Raw genomic sequence first — 20,660 nt, forward strand, 5'->3', positions numbered from 1 at the left:
GACAACTCAGACCATTAGTTGGCTGGCCTAGCTAGAAGCAATTTTGTATGATACTCTTCAGCTGGCCCTTGGTATCAAGTGGGTTCATTATGATGATGTTTCCTTGGACTGACTATGAATCAACTCTTAAAAATTTCACTACCATCATTCTAAGCCTGTCTTTGAAAACCTCCATGTGTCAGTCGGACAAATGCTCATTGCTTCCAGAGAAGCATCTCAATTCCTCGTGCCCTCCTTGAGCACAAACGCGGAGCCTCTATTTCTCTCATGTGTGTCTGCTCTGTCCTGCACATGCTCCAGCAAAACTCATTTTCAGAGAAGCCCCTGGAAAAACACAGACTGCATCAGATCAGGCTCTTATTTCACAAAAATTAGTACAGTGCCACCTTTCCATCCTCTCTTCTTCCCTCCCACCCTTTCTTCCTGCCTTAATTTTTTTTCTGCCCTTGAACATGGAGCAGTTTGTTTTCTACTGAAGTTCAGCTGCATTTACCACCTAGATTTCAAAAAGTGACAGACTTTTTGACTAAAGTGGCAAAGGTTTAACATACACATGATGAATAAAAACAAGTATACTAACCATCAATTATCTTCTGTTTTAAGCCCTGGTTCTCCAATTGGCAGAATCTTGGTACCAGGAGGAAATCCTACTGGAGACTTTAATTTAAAAATGTGATTTCCTTAAGGATAAAGCATGTGTCTGGTTGAGTTTTGCCAGATAGAGAGATTTCTTGCTCAGGAATCACTAAACACACACTAATAATACTGGCAGTATTAACTGGATGCCCAAAATGTAAAATAATAATAATAGTGATCAGAACTAAGAATTTATTTAAAATCAAAACCTTCTACATGCTTCATTGATTTAATCCTCACTACAAATTGTGACACCTCCAACCAAATGCCAAACCCCCTCAAGAAATTGGAAAAGAGCTTAGTGATAACTTGAATTTGGTTAACAGATTAAAATAATTTCCTTATTTGTTTGGTATAAATAAATGTTGTGAAAGACTTGTGAATAATAATTCATCAATGCATGTTAAAAGCCATTACAGCATTGTTATTATGGGCTTTATTGCACTTTTTAAAGAAAATAGCTGAAAATGGAGCTCGGAGGAAGATTACAAGCAGAAATATTAATATTTAATTGATCTTTTGAAATAGTTGTTACAGACTGGGGGAGGGAAGTGTCTGACAAAAGAGAATGATACATAAGTCATGGTAATTCTATATGGGGAACTACTTATAAAACCATTAAAACTTATGATGATGAGAAAACTCAACTTCAGTGATTGAGGCTGTTTTTAGCACCGTGTTTTATATTTTCTTGTGTTCAAGAACAAATGCAAAAGTGCACAGGAATATATGAGTTGATAATTTTTCACAAACTAAACACATCAAAGTAACTACCAACCAGATCAAAAGACAGAATTTTACCAGCATGCCAGAAGCTTCCTTCCAGTCACCAACCACTCCCTTCCAAGAATACCACTAACCTGTTTCTGAAATCAGAGGTTGAATGTGATTTAAATGGGAATCATATTGCATGTACTATTTTGACCCTGGCTTCTTTTGCCTAGCATTGCATTGATGCCATTTGTCCATATTAATAAAGGAAGCTGTACAGTATTCTGGTTTGAGAAACATTTCATAAATCATCTTTCTTTCTACTGTCAATGGGCATAGTACAGGTTTTGGTATTATGAATAATGCTGCCATGAGTAATCTTCTGTATTTATTTTGGTTCATATTTCTGTTGGTGTACACCTAGGAGTAGAACTGTTGGTCATAGGGTATACGTATGTTTGACTTTAGTAGATAATGCAAAGGAGTTATCTTAACTGTTTCAATTTATACTCCCACCAACAATAAATTAAATTTTAATTGTTTGCATTCTCAGAATGAGGCTTTTTTAAAAAAAAGTTATTTGGTCAACATGCTAAATGCCAGTGATTATTTTACAAACTACAGACGAAAAAAAAAATGAGAGCAATTGAACTAAAATTCTCCCAGCCCTGGGATACTTATTGGAAATCTGATTTACACTTTCCATTTCTACCTATGGCTTGTGGTTGGTCTGTAGCCTCCCCTATACTGTGTTCAAACTAGATCTTTCCTACTGTTTAAGGTCCACATGACCTTCTAGTACAGAAAAAGGTGTCAATTTCACAATACATAATGATGGGGACAAGATAGAATAACAATAATAACAAGGATAAAATACTGAAATATCTAGAGGCTTTTAGTCTTTTGTGAACACAAAGCAAGCAGGACACATTATCATCCATATTTTCCTGCTGAGCGTGCAGCCACCATCAGAGGTTACATGGCCTTCAGGAATAAATGGAAGGAAGCAAGGTGGCTTTGCAGAAGATAAAAGAGGAGAAAAAATGAGGGTGAATAAACAAAAGGATAAAAAATGATGGAACCAGAGGAAATGCATAACACAATGTGCTTTGACTGAAAGGGGAAAACTGCAGGCTTTCCCTCAATTCTAAGAGAGTGGAGATATTATAAAAAAGAAATGGACCTCATCTACATATGCACACATATACATATATATGACTGCTCCACTGCCCTCCATTACTGCTTTTGGAGCACTCTCCTCTGGGCAAGGACTATTTCTTATTAGTGGGTGTGTGGGTGAGAATCTCATGAGCCTGAATCTGCCCTTCAGGGCATCAACCTCATCCTGACAGTGACCCCCACCATGTTTTTGATGAATTAATTTATCTGTGAAAGGATGGGAGATAAAAGGTAGAAGAGAAAGGATCCTTGAGGATAAGAGTTTGTGGGAAAATGGTAGAGAATGAGAAGCATAAGTGCACCCAACTCTGTCATTGATATAAGCACCATCTCTATTTTAAGACAAACCCAAGCTCAAAGCAGGGCCCCAGTGCAGTGTAGATGGTGGCAGGAAATGCAGTGTCCATGTTGAGTACCCCAAATAGATAGCAGGGTCTGGAAGGATGGTCTCTCTTAGAACCTGAGGCATTTGGGCTCCAGGTGTCCTCCCAGATACCTGAATAAGCGAGCGATTGACTTAGCAAGGTAAGAGACTTGCTTCCTACACAGTGAGTGGGCACACAAGTCTCAGGCTGCTTTCCAAGGGCCAATTTCCTCAGACACTGTACTCACTGCAAATTAATCTTATTTCCCCAATATAAGAAAGAGAGAGGGCAGGAAATAAATAGTTACACAATGTAAGGGAAATAGAGTCTGGGGCCTGCCTCTGCATAGAGTTGGGAGCTGCATCCAGTTTTCCCTGCTCATACCGCCTTGAATACATACCACATACCACAGCATGAAGGACTTACCACTAGAAAATCCAACTCACCTCTTCCCTGAGCCTGTACCTCCCAAAGAGTGAATGGATCTTATTTATCTCCATGACCCCATTGCCCAGCCCAGGGCTGATTGAGCATGCACTCAGAAAACATTTGCTTAGTAAATTATGGAAGGAAAAGAATGTGAGTGGGGAAAAAAAGGATAAAGGACAAAGAAAAGCAAGTAGAAGTGCAGAATCAGACCCCTGCCCCTCAATCCCCATCCCGCAAAATGCTCCAAACTCCACCAAAGCACCCATGGGATTTTAAAGACTCTTTTGGGTAAAACAGTAGGAAAGGAGGAGGTTGATCCCTGGGAGAATGAAGAATAAATTCTGATTAAAGAAAACCATTTCAATTTAAAACAATCATACAGTCTGGCTTTTTGCTGCACTTTATTCTCAGTCCAGAGCAAGAGAAGGTCAGTGGCTGAGGCAAAATCCTGACTGCCCAGAAGGCATTGCAAATGTGTGAGGAGTGTGGTCAGCTTTCAGTGTATTTCTGGTATCCTCGAATCACAAGTAAAGGTCCAATTTCTGGTCTGGGCATATCCTCTCACTACCAGATCAGACACAATTCTCTGATTTGGAGAAACAACCCAAAAAAGACTGTCTTATTGAACAGATCAGGGGGAAGTAACAGCAGTGAGAATGCAATTTAGCAATAACAATTCCGAAGCAGGTGTATGTGAACCATATAGTAATTTGAAAATGTGGTTTTGAAATCCCTTTATCTTTCAAGTTGTTGGCTAAGAAAATGGCAAGAAACTTTCCCCTTTATAAGGACTGGCCTTCAGCTTTCGAGGCACTCACACTCCAATTACAACAGTGTGTGGGGACATTTCTGTTGATTTGTGAGAAGAAGTAAAATCCAGCATAGGGAGGGATCCTTCCCCCTGGAGCCATTACACCAATTGAGTGTGTCATTTAAATGTCAAAACCCCTAAGTTTCCAAAAGGAGTGTCTCATTATGCCACTGGGGTGAGGGCACAAATCATTTCCCATTTGAAACAGTCTTTTGCTTGCCATTCTTATTTAAGAACCCTTAAAAGAAAATCCCAAGGGGAACAGGGACATCTATTGCTGCATTCAGTGTTTGAAACTGATTTGCAAGGTATTGATTATTATTAAGCCCAGTGGGCAGATGGAATAACTGAGGCTCAGAGAAAGTAAGTGGCTTGCCTAATACCATAAAGCCACTAGTGGAGTGGACTGAACTGGGAGCTCTGCCTTCATTCACTTTCATTAATTCATTAGATTTTTTTTTTTTTTTTTTTTTTTTTTTGAGATGGAGTCTCGCTCTGTCACCCAGACGGGAGTGCAGTGGCCGGATCTCAGCTCACTGCAAGCTCCACCTCCCAGGTTTATGTCATTCTCCTGCCTCAGCCTCCCAAGTAGCTGGGACTACAGGCACCTGCCACCACACCTGGCTAGTTTTTTTTGTATTTTTTAGTAGAGAAGGGGTTTCACCGTGTTAGCCAGGATGGTCTCGATCTCTTGACCTCGTGATCTGCCCGTCTCGGCCTCCCAAAGTGCTGGGATTACAGGCTTGAGCCACCGTGCCCGGCCAATTCATTAGATTTTTATTGAACGTTAAATATATTAGAAAACCTTTACTAGGCCCAGAGATATGAAGATCAATTAGACACTATGTCTTCCCACAAAGAAACTCCTAGGTCAGTATAATTCAGTAAATTCAGGTCAGTAGAATCAGGTGTATTGTGTGTGCTCACAGAGATGGGGGGGTGTACCAGGATAGACTCCCTTGAGAGGAGGTAGTTCATCTGACTCATCAAAGTCTGCGTTATCAATGGAGAGGAGCCTGTCAGGTAGATCGGGGTGGGGCAGGCCCATTTTAGTTTGAGTACCAGGATCTTCGAAGGGTAATGAAGCAAAACCATGCAAACTTGGTCTTAATAACCTATTAGCATTAAACAGTGTTTTGGAAAAAGAAAGTAGGAGGGGAAGAGGCATTATTTTATAGCTAATTCTCAAGAGAAATGAAAAATAAATTTCACTTAAGAAAATTAATTCAATTTAAAAGAAGTGTGTGTGTGTGAGAGCATGCACACATGTGTGTAAATTGCATGAAAAATGTATCTGATTCTGTCTCAGATTAGGTTCACCAGAAAGCAAGTTCTGTGATGGAGTTAAGGGTACAGGATACTTTTAGGGGAAACCTTGGAAACCAGACTTATAGTTGGACAGAGGAAAAAGAAAGTATGAATGGGCAGAGAAGTGAGCCGTGGTGGCGGCCCAACATCAACCCAGCACAGTACCACTGGGAGTGCTGGGGCCAGAACAAATAACCAGAGATGTTCCTTCTTGGGCCCAGTGGTTGTGCCTTTGCACTCTGGCTCAGTCACTGGATGTGAATCCCCCTGGAAAGGACACGACCTTGGTCAAGGCTTTCTCTGCAGCTGAGGCAGCTTCTGAAGGCTCAGACAGATGAAGACTGTCCACCAACAGCACTCCCAGCCACAGGGCAAGTCCTTCTTTGAAGGGAGACCTAGACAGCAGATTACAAGGTCTACCACAAGTCCCTAAGCCCCTCTACACACGGAAGATGAGCCTGAGACCTGATCCTTTTTACCTTGAGACATGGATGATAACACTGGAAGCCGAATTGGAGCATGGCACTTCTTACCGCCTCTTCTACAAAATCACCTCTTCTACAAAATTCAAAGCTACTGAAGCAGCTTTGAATCTATGTCCGTTTCTTCCAGGTTCAGAAGAAACTCTTTTGTTTTTTTCTTGTTAAGTTGTCTCTATTTGTCACAATCTTTTTAAGAATGTGACTTGGACACTACATTTCCATTCAGAATCCTCTCTCTGAATTATTTTTGAATGGCTTTACAACACGTCTAGGTAGGCTTATCATCTCCCTCCTCTGAACTATACTTTTCTTTGGAAAACAAGCCCCTTTTGGAGAGTTTCTTCCATTAAGTTGCTTCTTGGTTTATGAAACTGGGTTCCTGTCTTCTGGCTTCAGTGTGGAAGATCCCCAGACACATGCTAACAGGATTGACAGGATGATCAAACTCGGTCTGGGCATTGATGAAGCTGATGATGCCAGCGCTGCTGAAACTGAAGCAAGGCCATCCTCAAAGGAGATGGAGACACAATGTGCATGGAAGAGGTAGACAAAGCTTTGGCTGAGGCACCACTTGTGCACGTGTTCAGAAGAAACTTGATAACAAAATGAGAAGAATATAAGTCTGCCAGTAGGCCTTACTGGAGGTTTTTGACATATCTTCCCATCCACTGCTTTGCCCAAGGGCTTTCCCAGCTCCTCCTCTGAGTCATCTGCTTTGTCTCTGCAGACTCTCTCGGAGAAGTGGAAACCAGCTCACTAAGCTCCAGGCAGTGTTGCAGCCTCAGCCACCTCTCTGGTTTGCTCTTTTCCAACTGGGAGCTTCCCTTGTGGCTACTCAGCATGTGGCAGTCACATTAGCTCCAGGGCAGCCTGAATTCTCTCCTGCAGTCGCCCCTCAGATTGGGTCCTTGAATGTCCAGGGAGAACTGTTTTATTGTCCAGAAAGATCTGCCTTATGTTTCTTTTGACAATTAGAATGCCAGTTTCACATAAATGATGCTCTTCTAATGATTTCTTTCTTTACTGAGTTATAAATGTTGACAAGTGGAGGTGCCAAGAGAATCAAATTACTGCTTCTAACTTTGAGTTTTTGTGAGGTCTGAAGCTCGAGACTTCTCTTTCTGGGCTGCCTGAGAAGACGATACCATGCTGCAGGAGATATACCTAGTGTAAATGATGAGTTAATGGGTGCAGCACACCAGCGTGGCACATGTATACACATGTAACAAACCTGAACGTTGTGCACATGTACCCTAGAACTTAAAGTAAAAATAAAAAAAAATTTAAGAAAGACAGTATGAGTCCTGACACACACACAAGCACACACACACACACACACATGCACACACACACTCCTCTCCATTCTGCTTCAATTGTCCATTGTCAATCCAACAGAGACCACAAGATGACAAAATGAGCTCAATTAAAGCAGAAGAAGCTGTAGATAAGTGTTTCAAAAATGTGTCTTAAATAGTAGGGAGCAATCTGGGCAGCTGAGGTGGGCAGATTGCTCGAGCCCAGCAGTTGGACACCAGCCTGGGCAACAAGGTGAAACCCTGTTTCTGTTAAAAATACAAAAATTAGCCAGATATGGCAGCGTGAACCTGTAACCCCAGCTACCCGGGAGGCTGAGGAAAGAGAATTGCTGGAACCCAGGAAGCAGGGGTTTCAGTGAGCTGAGAGCTGGAGATAGTGCCACTGCACTCCAGCCTGGGCGACAGAGAGACCCTGTTTCAAAAAAATATATATAGTAGCGGGTAGAAAACACTAAAATGGGTGTTGGGAATTGTTAAATGTTTCCAATTCTCAACATCTTCAAGAAGAGACAAAATTTTGCTGAAAGGGTGATTTAATTGTTCACTTTTCCTGAATATAAAAACAGAACCAATGTTTTTTCAAACATTTTCAAGCTACAAGAACCTGATTTTGTGGAGCACTGGTGTTAGGGACAAACCCACATGTTCTTCACCTTTTTTTTTTTTTTTTTTTTTTTAATCCACTACACAAGTATTTTTGAGTGGCCACTGGGTGTTCTTCTAGTGTTTCTTATGCAGCTACTGAGGCAGTCCCAGGACCTGCCTGCTAGCCTCGCTCAGAGGTCTCTTACCATCTTCTTAAACCAACCAGAACAATTTCTCTTATGTAATTGTTAAGGGGACATCAAAAGTCATATCTTAATTTTTCCTAAAAAAAAATTTAAGTACACTTAATATATTATTTGACTTTGAAAAAAATAGACTTTTATGGGGAATAGGTAGACGTAATCAGAGATTTATATAATGTTAAAAAGACAATTGTTTCTTCACTTTTTGTTTCACCATTGACATCATGATAATTATTATTCTCCACGCACAGTAGCTTTATGTAAAAATATGCTAACAGTTACTTTTCCAATTATTTCTCAATGTGAAGAGCATATAGATCTCTTCCTAGACTGTGAAACATATGACATCTTGTCTAATGGAAACCACTACAGGCGTGCTTCAGGACGGCTATCTTCATGAGGCACTCATGAGCGTAAAATATAAGTCACTATTCCAAGAGGAGACTGGGGCCAGTTCTGTATGTGTTGCATTATGCCACAAATCAAGAGTTTCGGAAGTGCCAGAGCACAAAATTAACATGTGCACACCAGGACTGCCTGGCTTCACCCTTGACCCCACTGAGTTTGACACGCTTCACCTGAAAATAGGAATAATAATTCCCTACCAGCCTGGAAGCAAGAACAGCAATTTTGGGGGATCTCTCCAAATGTTATGATTTATCAAGTCAGTGTAGTAGTTTCCCTAGGGGATTGTAAGTTTGGAGTAGCTTCAGTTTATTTTGACACAAAGAGAGCAGTTGGGCCAAGAAACAAAAAATAAGCCCATGGGAAAAATAAAAAGTAGAAGGAAATAAAGTCATAAAATGAGACTCACAGGCCCCCATCTTCACACAATTTCCACTCTGTAATTGCAGCATATTTCGAAAGATCATGTGTTAGGTTTGGAAGGAATGAGACATTTTCTTTGTTGTTACATACACATGGGCATGATGGTAGGTGTGACCGTTGTTCCTAATTTATCCATGCAGAGAGCAGATCTTCACGTCTTAGAAGATCAGTTACAGTCTCTTCATTTTCATTCAGCAGATAAAGACAATAGTACACTCATGCTAGTTATTTTTCTACCCAGGGCCTATGGCTTTGGGCATCTGACCAGGAATGCATACTCGGATCTCTCCACTGGATCTTGGATTTTTCTTGCCTCATCCTCATATTGATGGACACATTAGTGGGGAATAACAAAGCAGAAGGGGTGGTACTATGGACCGTTCCAAAGGTGAGAATGCCACATGCTTGCAGTTTACATTTCAGAAGCTGCATGTTATGAAGAGTCTCCTGCTCTGTTAAAGAAATGCGACTGGTGAAATGGCATGGTTGCAAATGTCCCTAACCATCAGGGTGATATAACAGCCTGAAGTTAAAATATTGATTCTGGAAATCCAGTATGCATTGACTCATGTATCAGTATTTCAACCTGTCACATTCCAATGACAGGGGCAGTGCTGAGAGGAACATCCTATTCTAAAAACACGCCTGTTTCTGGTACTCAGGAAACACTCATGAGCACAGCAGCTGTGCCAGTGATTACAATGCTGAAGGATGCTCCATGTTGATTGAAAGATCCTTCAGTGGCCAAAGATATCTAGACAGACATATCCAAATTAATATTTAAGTAATGCTACACTCAATCTATTCCAGTAAAGAAGCACATGCCAACGATATCTTTTCCTGCCTAGCAAATATAAATATCCAGGGCCTCACAATTTCTGAATAATAGAGAATGCAATTGTTCATTTTGGTGACTATAACTAAGCAGACCTCATTTATTTATCTATATATTTGTTGAACAATCGAATTGTGCAAGATGGAAATGTTGAGACTTCAGCTTTGTTGGCTACCTGACATTTCTAAATGGGTATATCACTGAACTCTAAATAGGAAAATTCAAACTGAAAGACCATTAAAGTGACCTCCAACAGCATTTTTTTCTTCTTCAAGTACATTAAGACAAATTCAATAAAGCAGAGTAACATCTGAGATGGGATTTATTGGAGAGAAACATAGCAGAAGCAGGTGCTCTTGCCACAGCTGACCTTGGCTCCAGCTCCAGCAAGATATCTCCTCCAGACCCATCGACATGCTCTTACAGCTCATTGCATTTGTGATCAATGTAACCAAAACGTCTGCAGATAGAAATCTGCCATGAAATACAGCTGTCGCCTTTCCCTTTTGACTTGCACAAACTTTATCACATATCCAGTCCATATGATAATTGCATAGCCACATAAAATTTGCATGAAAGGGTAAAAAATTTATTTCCATCTTTATATATACCTTTCAGCCAGAAAGACTGATAAATACTGCCTGAAGATAAATTAAACGTTGGCATGGAATATAATTTATGAAAATTGTGAAACACTTGACTTGATTCCACCAAAAAATATATTAGATTTTGATGACGAGCAACCTTCCTCAGAAGTCACCCATCAAAATGTGATGTTTAAATAAAATTAAAACAGAAATATAAATTTTAAAAATATTTTAATAGTGAATCATATCACATATATGGGTTATTAATTGAGCAAATGACTTGAAATCACAAAACTGTTTTAATCATTTATATCTCTGGGGAACATGACAGATGAAGAAAGAAATATGGTTCCTATTGAGAAGAAAGAATATTACATCCTCACATTCTATTACTTATTTTCTTTTAGCTGGTGTTATTTTAGTGACTGCTTTCCTCAGAGTTAAAAGTTGCACAAACCTCAATTTAAAGGAAGCAAATAAGAAACTTCCATTGAGTGTTGATGGCATTTCATCACTAGCAATAAAGCTATGTAGTGTGGGAGTTGGCAATAAAATAAATAAACAAAAAAGGAAACGGAGTTAAATCTGGGTAGACTGACAAATTCTGTTACTTATTTACATCACTGTTCTAAACATCTGAACTGCGACTTTTATATAAAAACACACTCTTGGTTTTGGTAGTATTGACAATATTTCTTAACTTTCAGAGCTTGATTTTGTATGTTAAAGCTTTACAAGCCCTCCTCAACCTATGCTAATTTTTTTAACTGCAGCTATAAGGATGACCTTACATTAGTTTCTCTCTCTTATTTGTCTCTCTCTCTCTCTATCTCTCTCTCTCTCTCTCTCTCTCACACACACACACACACACACACACACACACACACACACTCCCGTATGTTTAGCAAAATGTTAGAATTATGACAAGGGAAACAAAATGCCAACTTAAATGTAGTTAAGGCACAAGCACTGAAGAGAGACTTCCCAAACCCCATGCTGTCTTCTCTGTGAAACACGCGCACACACACCAGAGGATTATGAACTCCTTGAAAAGCAGTGGTAGTGCTCAATTCATCTTTCATTCCCAGTAACAAGATACCTGACCAGTTGTAGATACTCAGTGACTATTAGCGGAATGAAAGAAGTGAGGAATGACTAAAGAAGGATGCCCGGATGTTTCCAGGCCCACACCAGTGGCAGCCGCCAGTTCAGATGAACAACCTGTGGCAGGTTGATCTCCAGTGCTATGAGTTCAGGTAGTATCGAAGAGGCCCCTGATTTAGAAAGGGATCATTCCTCTCCCAACCATGTTATTGATAACAAAAACACCTTTGAAATAGCTCAATTGTCTCATTGCATGGATATCAATAGTTACCAGAAGTGGGGTAGCACTTGGAAGGGCGGCCCATGACTTAGAGTCTACACTCACTAAGGTGTAAAGAGGTGACATGTCCTGTCCCTTAGAGTAGATTTATATTACAATGATGGGTCCCTGGACATCTGAAGACAATATTACCAAAAGAAAATATATAGAATCTGGACAACCTCAGTATTTGCTAAAGGTTAGCATCATCTTAACTTGATGTAGCTAATGAAGCCAGAGAAAAAAGAATGTGTAGAGTGAAATTCACGATTAGAAATGATTTATGACATTTCGATCATATCCCAGATCTAAAATAAAAGAGAAATTTTTCTTGGGTGTGGTCACACAGTGATATTGTAGGGGTTTAGCACAAAGGGAGCCTTAAGATGTCCCCTACCTACAAACAACTGGCTGTTCAGCTGCAGTCGAAAATGGCCCTCCTCTGACGTCTCCCGGGTGCTCCTTGGAAGGTTGTCCACCTGAAGGGAGGTCTCCTTGAGGTTCCTCTCAGCCCGGACATAATGCCATTGGTTGTCATTCAGAAGAGAAGGAGACTGGACCACAAGCTCTACAGGACCATTCCCAACATCGATGGCAAAGGTGATCTCTGAAGGAGCTGAAACCAGAGACGAAAATGGGAAGAAGAATAGAGGGAGTTGTTAGCACATTCAAGGCACAGGCTTGAGTGGGAGAAGCAATTGTCAGTCAATATTAATGTAGAGAAGACTTCTTTTGAAATCTCTGTAGCATTGAAATCACCATTAATAGTAACAGCTACCAAATTAAATGTGTATACTTGTTCCAAGCTGTTTTCATTCCTGCTACTTGTGTAAATTCAGGAAACAGGATAAGCACCTGGACCATTCATGCTGATCTGATAAACCTGCATGAATGCCGAGGCCCTGGATTTTCTAGATCTGTTGCGGCTTCAGCTGTGTCCTCCAGGATATCTGCAGACATGAGGTTAGCCAGGCAGCTCCACTCCCACAGGGAGGAGACTTATGCCCTAGGAAGTCCAGCGCTTCCTCCTTATTTTATTAATGCACATTATATAAGCATTTGTGCTATTTCCATAATGAAAAAAGCTCAGAAAGTTGTATTGCCTTGTCCAAGGAGACACTGCTGCAGGTGGCAGTGCCTGCAATCAAACCCAAGTCTCCTGTTGTCACACGGGACTCCTTCCATTATTCTTTCTGCCCCTCTATAACAATCTTTGTATAATGGAAGCCAGATGGCACCCAGTCAGAAGTAAGCATACTGATGACGGTGAAATGACAATGGTGATGGCAGCAGTTATGGTGGTGGGTAGCGCTGGCAGTGGTTGTGGTATTGATGGTGGTGGTGGACATAACGTTAATGATGATGGCGGTGGTGGTGGTGATGGGGGTGTGGTGGTAGAGGTGATGATGATGGTGATGGTGGCGGCAGTGATGAGGATGGTGGTGGTGGTGGGATAATGGTTGTGGTGATAGTGGTGGTGGTGATGGAGGTGATGGAGATAGTGATAGTGGCAGTGCTGGTGGTGGTAATGGTGATGGTAGTGATGGTGGTGGTAGTGATGGTGTCATCATTGTTGGTGGTGATAATGGTCATGGTGGTAGTGGTGATGGTGGTGATGCAGGTAATGGTGACGGTGATGGTGGTGGTGGTGGGATAATGGTTGTGGTGATAGTGGTGGTGGTGATGGAGGTGATGGAGATAGTGCTAGTGGCAGTGCTGGTGGTGGTAATGGTGATGGTAGTGATGGTGGTGGTAGTGATGGTGTCATCATTGTTGGTGGTGGTAATGGTCATGGTGGTAGTGGTGATGGTGGTGATGGAGGTAATGGTGATGGTGATGGTAATAGTGATACTGGAAGTGCTGGTGGTGGTAATGGTGATGATAGTAATGGTTCTGGCAGTGGTGGTGATGATAGTGGTGGTGGTAGTGGTGGTGGTGGCGATGGTGGTGGTAATCGTGATGGTGGTAATGGTGGTGGTGAAGGTGGTGATGAAGGTGATGATGATGGTGCCAATGATGGTGGTGGTGATGATAGTGGCAATGGTGGATAACCATTAAGAGAGAGAACTGGAAGGGGTAGCACAGTGAGAACAATGAACTCTATGCCAGGCACTATGCTAAGCATTGACCATGGATTATCTCATTTTAATACACAAAACCACCCTATGAGAAATGTAGCATTATTCTCATTTTATGAGTGAGAAAACTAAAGTGCACAGAAATATAAATAATTCGTTGGAAGTGTCCTAGGTGGTAAGTAGAATCTGACTCCAAAGGCAGGGTTCGTCACGATTTTGCTTTATTGAGTATATTGTCTTGTGTTTTCCATTATCACATAAGAATGTTCTAAATTTAAAGGAAATGGAGAGGTTAATTGTAATTTACAAATTGAGGATGAGGATAGGACTGGAACTTTCATATGCCAGGCATTCCTTTTTTTCTAGGCACCTTCACAATTGCTCCCTCTCCTCTACCCCCTAAAATAGGAAATGGGTATTTATTTGACAAAGTCATCAACTGCCAGATTTAAATTATCACAAATGCCAAAAGACAGACTCCCCCCCAGAGCACTTTCTTCCCAGCGTTTAAACCTTAACCAAAAGCCACCTGCATCAAAGTCCCCATTACACATAATTTTGAGTATCTGAGAGCTTGAATTATTTTGCTTTCTGGTGAGCCCTGGCCTAAAGGAGAGTAAGGTGGAAGCAGTAAGAATGGGATTTGAGAGCTTAGACTCTGGAGCTACTGTGACCTAAGGCAGGTTTTCAATGTCACCATGCCTCAATTTTCTTGTCTGCAAAATGGGAATAAGAACAGTACTTAAATCATCAGATTATTTAGACATGAATCCTGATAAAGTTAACTGTGCCTGGCACATACTGCATGTTCAAGAAGTGATAGCTGTTGTTATTATTACTGTGACCTGTGATTTTTCAACTTAGGCAAATTGGCTTCAGGTTACAAATCCATGCCTTAAAGGAAACAAAATTGAAGGGAACAGATTGAGTGACGAGCAGTTAGACTAAATAAGAGTGAAGGTGGCCCCTTGAGTCTTTCCCTGTTTCTTATTCAGATCACCAGTGCCACCTGGCAGCCCTGCATATCTCAAAATTTAAAAACACTTAACTGAGAGATGACTGGACCCCACAATTACATTTTTCTATAAAACACAGAATAAGATTGGTGAGAATTTGGGTGAGGAATGTTAAAGATTTTACTAAAAGCTTTCCTGCAAGGCTAGTCTTGTGGATAATAAATTCCACTGAGACAACACATGTTTGTGGAGGGCTTGCTGCTTCGCTGTGACTAGCCTTGCCCCCTGACCACCACCTCCATAATCAGTTTCCCATCTGTGCTTACCTCTTCTCCAAACTGCAGCCCCCTGCTGTACAATAATCTGTGTACTATCTCCCCCGAGTCTGCAACTCTAGAAGAACACCTCATTTATCGTATACCCAGCACCTAGCACTGTGCCTTGTATACAGGAAGTTCTCATTTTATTCATTGGAACATCATTACATTGCATATACTAAATGCAATTCTGCAATTTTCTTTATACTTTTACAGTTTTATACCAAGGTATTAGGGTCCTTGCAGAGTCTTTAAAATTATTATTATTATTATTACTGTTATTTTATTTATTTATTTTTTTTGAGATGTTGCCCAGGCTGGAGTGCAGTGGCGCGATGTCGGCTCACTGCAAGCTCCACCTCCCAGGTTCACGCCATTCTCCTGCCTCAGCCTCCCAAGTAGCTGGGACTACAGGCGCCCACCACAATGCCTGGCTAATTTTTTGTATTTTTAGTAGAGACAGGGTTTCATCACGTTAGCCAGGATGGTCTCGATCTCCTGACCTTGTGATCCGCCTGCCTCGGCCTCCCAAAGTGCTGGGATTACAGGCGTGAGCCACCACACCCAGCTTAAAATTATTATTATTTAACTTTATTAAAGCAACTATTAAAGACATACTATGTTTAAGCCATTCCTCCTAGAATCAGTAAAATTCAATAAAAACAGTTAATATTTACTGAGTACTTACTGTGAGCCAAGTACCTTGCTACTCGTTTTTCATTAATCAACTCACTAAGCCTTGCTACAACTTTATGAGACAGGAATCTTTTACAGATGAGGGAAGTGAGGTACAGGTAGCTAAGGAAGCTGACCCAGTGCAGGTGGCGCAGAGTCTGGATGTGAATCCAGGTGGTGCTTCCCAGGGCTCAATTTTTAAATCATTATTCCTATGATAAAACCTCCACACCTGGAAACCTGTGCAGTTGCCCTGGGTAGTCAAAGCTAGAATGGATGATAAAGATGCCTGAAAACAAGGTAAGAGAATGAATGATCCATCCCACTTTGGCCAGTGCCTTTATAACAGGGCCCTTAAGGCAAATTCAAGTTGGCTCTCCCTTGCTGAAGAGGTGGACATAGCCCACTGGCCCTGAATAGGAAGAGAGAAGACCCATGAGAGCATTAGCTCTATCGTGAACTTACCCTCTAAGCTCAACCTCCCCCAGCCTTCTGACAAACGCCTTCTCTCACCAGCTACTTCTTTATGGTTCAAGGCAAAGCTAAGGAGTCTCCTCAGTCTTTCAGGGCATTTTTATCAAGCCAGGCCCTGTGCTAGGCACTGAGAATTCTGAGACAAATGAAACAAGATGAGTTCGCGATTTACTTTTGAGAAGACTGATAAAGAAAAGAAAGGGCATGTTTAGGGCTGTTACAGAGTTTCTACCGAGTGCTCCTAGGAGATGGGAAGAAGCTGCTAAGAAGACACCTGTATGTTCTTCCAGGAGTGACCACCAAGCCTATTAGAGAATATCCTTAGGACAGACTCCACACATCTCCTCCCAGCACTCAATCCTGAGCTCTGTGAAGACAGAACCACACTCCATTCTGTGTCCTCAATCCCCACCCCAGATCAGCATGAGAGATATTTCAGAGTCCATTTATGGAATGAATAATTTGTAAGGCCTTAATATAGTGAGCTAATCTCTCTGTCCTTCCAGGTGTCCATGTGTAAAATGAGAAATATGAACTAAATAAAATACTGTTAAAACTTTTCAGGGACATAATCTCTTTAAGGTTCTGGCGGCAGCCATAGTTTCTAACTCTAGAAACATAGCACCTGTGGTATTGCACAAAATTGCAGGGGCTTCCTCTATGTCCTGTGCCTCAAAATCTGGAGGTAAATAATTGTACGTTCTCTTGAGTTCTAACATTGTCAATCCTGCGGACCCGTGCAAAGCAGAATTGGGGGGTGCTGTAAGGAGTCAGACAGAGCCGGGTAGGTCCTGGATTCTAACCTTCCCAGCTGAGTAATCAAGGCTTGCCTCTTGCCCTCTCTAGGCTCATCCTGCCTATCGGTGCACTGTGCAGTGGTAATCACGGTACAACATAGGGATCGGCATCGATGGGAGTGCTTGGAAACAAAATGAAATCAGGAATGTAAAGAATTGTGCAGTGTCTAATCAGAATAATTGCTCAACAATTCAACAAAAGTGTAATTATGAATAGTATTCATTGGTACTATTCTCTGAAGTTCTAACTATAGTGTGTCCAAGTTAACATCACATTTGGTAATATTCTCAGTATAATACTTCTGAAATCATAAAGTTAAATCTTTCTCACTCTCTTTGTGTGTATATATGTATCTATACAGTGTACACACATATTTATAGCGTATATATATACATACACATACATATACATGTATACACACACACATACATACAGTATATATATGTATCGTTTTTCCCATGAGCAGCTCAGGAAATTTCTGGTTTTGTTTCCTTTCAAGGCATTTTTTAAAATAAATTACACATTTCAATTCTGACAACTGCCTTAGAAGAATCCTCATTGATTGTCTCCCTGGCGACTACCTTCTTTCTAACAATACTGAGTTTGCTTTGGGAAACTCTTCCCTCTCTCACTTTCCCATGGGCTTTAGGGGAAGCTAGCCCAGTCTCTGGTGTGGGGGTCGGCCCTGGTATAAGTCAATCTGCAATCTATACGTTCCCGGCCACACACATTGGTTCTTGGGGGCCAAGTGAGTGACCTCTCAGGAGGATTGCTTGTAGGGCTGGAAAGCAGGGATTCTCCACCAGCTGGCATGCAGCTCCACCATGAGGGAGTGCCAGCCTTAGACCAAAGCAGACATTCAACATTCATAACCGAGAGAGAAAACCATGAGACGACTGATAACTTTGTTAAACTACTGCAAACAACCATAAATAAAGCCAGTCCTACCTCCTCTGGGCTTCATCACATGCTCCAGTACCAGTGAATTTCCATTCTTGTGGCTGCCGGTTCAGATTGGGTTTTTTGTTATTTGCAGCCAAAGGCATCTCTGGGTGGCATGTGGATGTCACCAACCCCATGTTGCATAAATAAGCATAGGAAGGGAGAAGAACTTGCTCAAGGCAGCTCACAAACCCACTTGGAAGAACAAAAGTTTGAATCCACATTGGGTTCTAGTCTAGCTTCTTTCCACTATGCCAGACTGACTCTCAAAAGCCATTTCCTTCTGATCTCCTCATCTATTCTAAAATATCAATTTCTACCTGTACAGCCATTGTGAGATAAGTATCAAAACAGTTATTGTTTCCACAGGCCCACTAAAACACATACACTAAGACTTGCCAACATAGTGGCGTGTCTTCTTTTTCATAGAGTATGGGCTACAAAATTCAAATATCTTTGGCAGCAGGCTGGAAGGAAATGGATTGAAAATTTCATGGAAATCTACTGTTCCCTGTCCAACAATTTGGATATATCAACCTTGGAAACTGCTGCTCGGATAGTTTTAGAGGAACACTCCTTGGGGATGGGAGGGAAATCTATTCTGAGCAACTGCATCTGTTAAAAGGCCATTTCCTTTCCAAGTGCCTGGTCTGTGGATATTTCTTGCTATGAACCCTTTGGAGTAAAAATTCCATCTGCCTAAAATGCGTAATACGAGTGTCGCTGTAAATAAAGAATGCAAGATGTTTCCATCCCACTTTGGTCTTTTCCCCTTTTAAATATTAATAATAACAAATATTTTGAGAACTATAAGATCTTGAACTTCTCAATGTTTTTATATAAAATCTTGTCTTGGAAGGTATATGTTCTCCAATCTGGTGACATATTATATACCAAACAATTACCTCAGTGGGTTTTGATTTTTGTCAAATGTAATTCTAACCTGCGCTAAAAACAATCTTGCATAAGCCAAAGGGAAAAATACAGTAGCACAAAGGACAAACAAATTGGACACTGATATGTAATTAACACTAAATCATCAGTCATTACCTTGTAATAACATACCATGATGTTTGCTGCTGCTTTAATTAATCAAAGGCCATGGGGCCTAATTTTTATTAAATTTACATTGAAGTTATTATATCCAAATTATGAAATTGTTGGCATTCAACTCAACATTTTTAGAGACTGGTCATGTTAGGTGTGAGGGATCTTGTTTCACACCAAAGCCACAAGAGCTTCCTCCCATAAATAGTCTCAATAGTTGGAGTAAAAGGAGATTAAAACTACCAATTAAGAAGATCTTTTTCCTTGTACGTATTGTGCGGTAACTGCAAAAGAAACACTTAGCTGCTTGGTAATTTGCAGGAGACTTAAACACCTCTGCCACCTCCTCCAGTCATTTTTTTTTTCTCCTTTTCTGGAGCTCTCAAATTTCCAATTTCTGTTGCTAAGACATTACTTATACTTTCAAGGGTATTTCGTGCAGTCGCATCATTATAGTGATATGGTCAATGGCCTCAATCAAACTACAGGAAAACATTCATTTAGACACACACACATAGGGCACTTAATGACAAGCCTGAGTCTTTATGGTCACAGGAATGACACGGGCAAGGTGCTGGCTATAGCCTACCCTGTGTATAAGTAATAAAAAGTGTGCTCAGTGCAGAGAACCTAAAACAATAGCAAAAGTCACTAAAAATACATCTTTTTAAAAATTACTACCATACACAAGTAATTCCAAGCAATGTTAGTGATAAAACATTCCTTCACCAAATAAATCGTTTGTTGGTCTGTTTCAATAGATGCTGATGCTACTGTTATTTTATTTGTTTTTTTATTTATTTATATATTTATTTATTTTTCTGAGACAAAGTTTTACTCTTGTCACCCAAGCTGGGGTGTAGTAGTGCAATCTTGGCTTACTGCAACCTCTGCCTCTGAGGTTCAAGCGTTTCTCCTGCCTCAGCCTCCTGAGCAGCTGGGATTAGAGGCACCTGCCACCACACCTGGATAATTTTTGTATTTTTAGTGGAGACAGGGTTTCACCATGTTGGGCAGGCTGGTCTCGAACTCCTGACTTCAAGCAATCCTCCTGCCTAGGCCTTCCAAAGTGCCAGGATTACAGGTGTGAGCCACCACACCTGGACTTGAGTTTTACTCTTAAAAATAAACAAATGTATTTTGTTCATATAACGCTACTGTTAATTTTTAACAATGTATGTATAAACTTCAAATTAGTATGTTTTATCTCTTTCCATTTAATAAATATTATATTCTGAGGGAAGGTTAATACAGAGAACTCTAGATTTACCATTGTCTCCTAAAAATACAGACTCAAATATATTTGTTTATTTTTAAGAATAAGAACTCAAATTCTCATTTTTCATCTGTATAATTACTGTGCTAGCATTGTTTAACTCAAATCTAATGTTCAATACATGAATACATGGAACCACAGAGCTTTGAGACAAAATTTGCACCCTATTAGGACCCAAGCAATTTCAAATCCTTAGGAATATGGTAACTTTTTACCTAATAAAATAGAAATTTATGATGAATTTTCTGTCAAAATTATTTTAGTGGAATTATTTTGCTTGCAGAGACATTTGGAAGTTTCTAGAATCAATCCTGAAGTAACAACATTGACAGTACTAGAATTTACAGAATTTAGTATAAAATGAAATTTTTATGAATTTTTAACAAATATATTATGAAGTTTAAAACCTTACTTATTTGTATAGCTCTTGCTTCATATGAAACAAACAAATTAATAGAA

At 40.5% G+C, this 20,660-nt stretch overlaps 1 protein-coding gene across 1 annotated transcript in view; it reads right to left on the reverse strand.

The window, feature by feature from the left end:
• Nucleotides 1-20,660, reverse strand: part of CNTNAP5 (contactin associated protein family member 5) — an 860,931-nt gene that overhangs the window by 137,656 nt on the left and 702,615 nt on the right. The window contains exon 17 of the mRNA XM_005572890.5: nucleotides 12,036-12,254. Within this exon, the coding sequence (XP_005572947.3) occupies nucleotides 12,036-12,254 (219 nt within the window). The remainder of the gene's footprint in view (nucleotides 1-12,035; nucleotides 12,255-20,660) is intronic.

The sequence above is a fragment of the Macaca fascicularis genome, chromosome 12 (genome assembly GCF_037993035.2).
Source record: "Macaca fascicularis isolate 582-1 chromosome 12, T2T-MFA8v1.1".
NCBI classification, from domain to species: domain Eukaryota; kingdom Metazoa; phylum Chordata; class Mammalia; order Primates; family Cercopithecidae; genus Macaca; species Macaca fascicularis.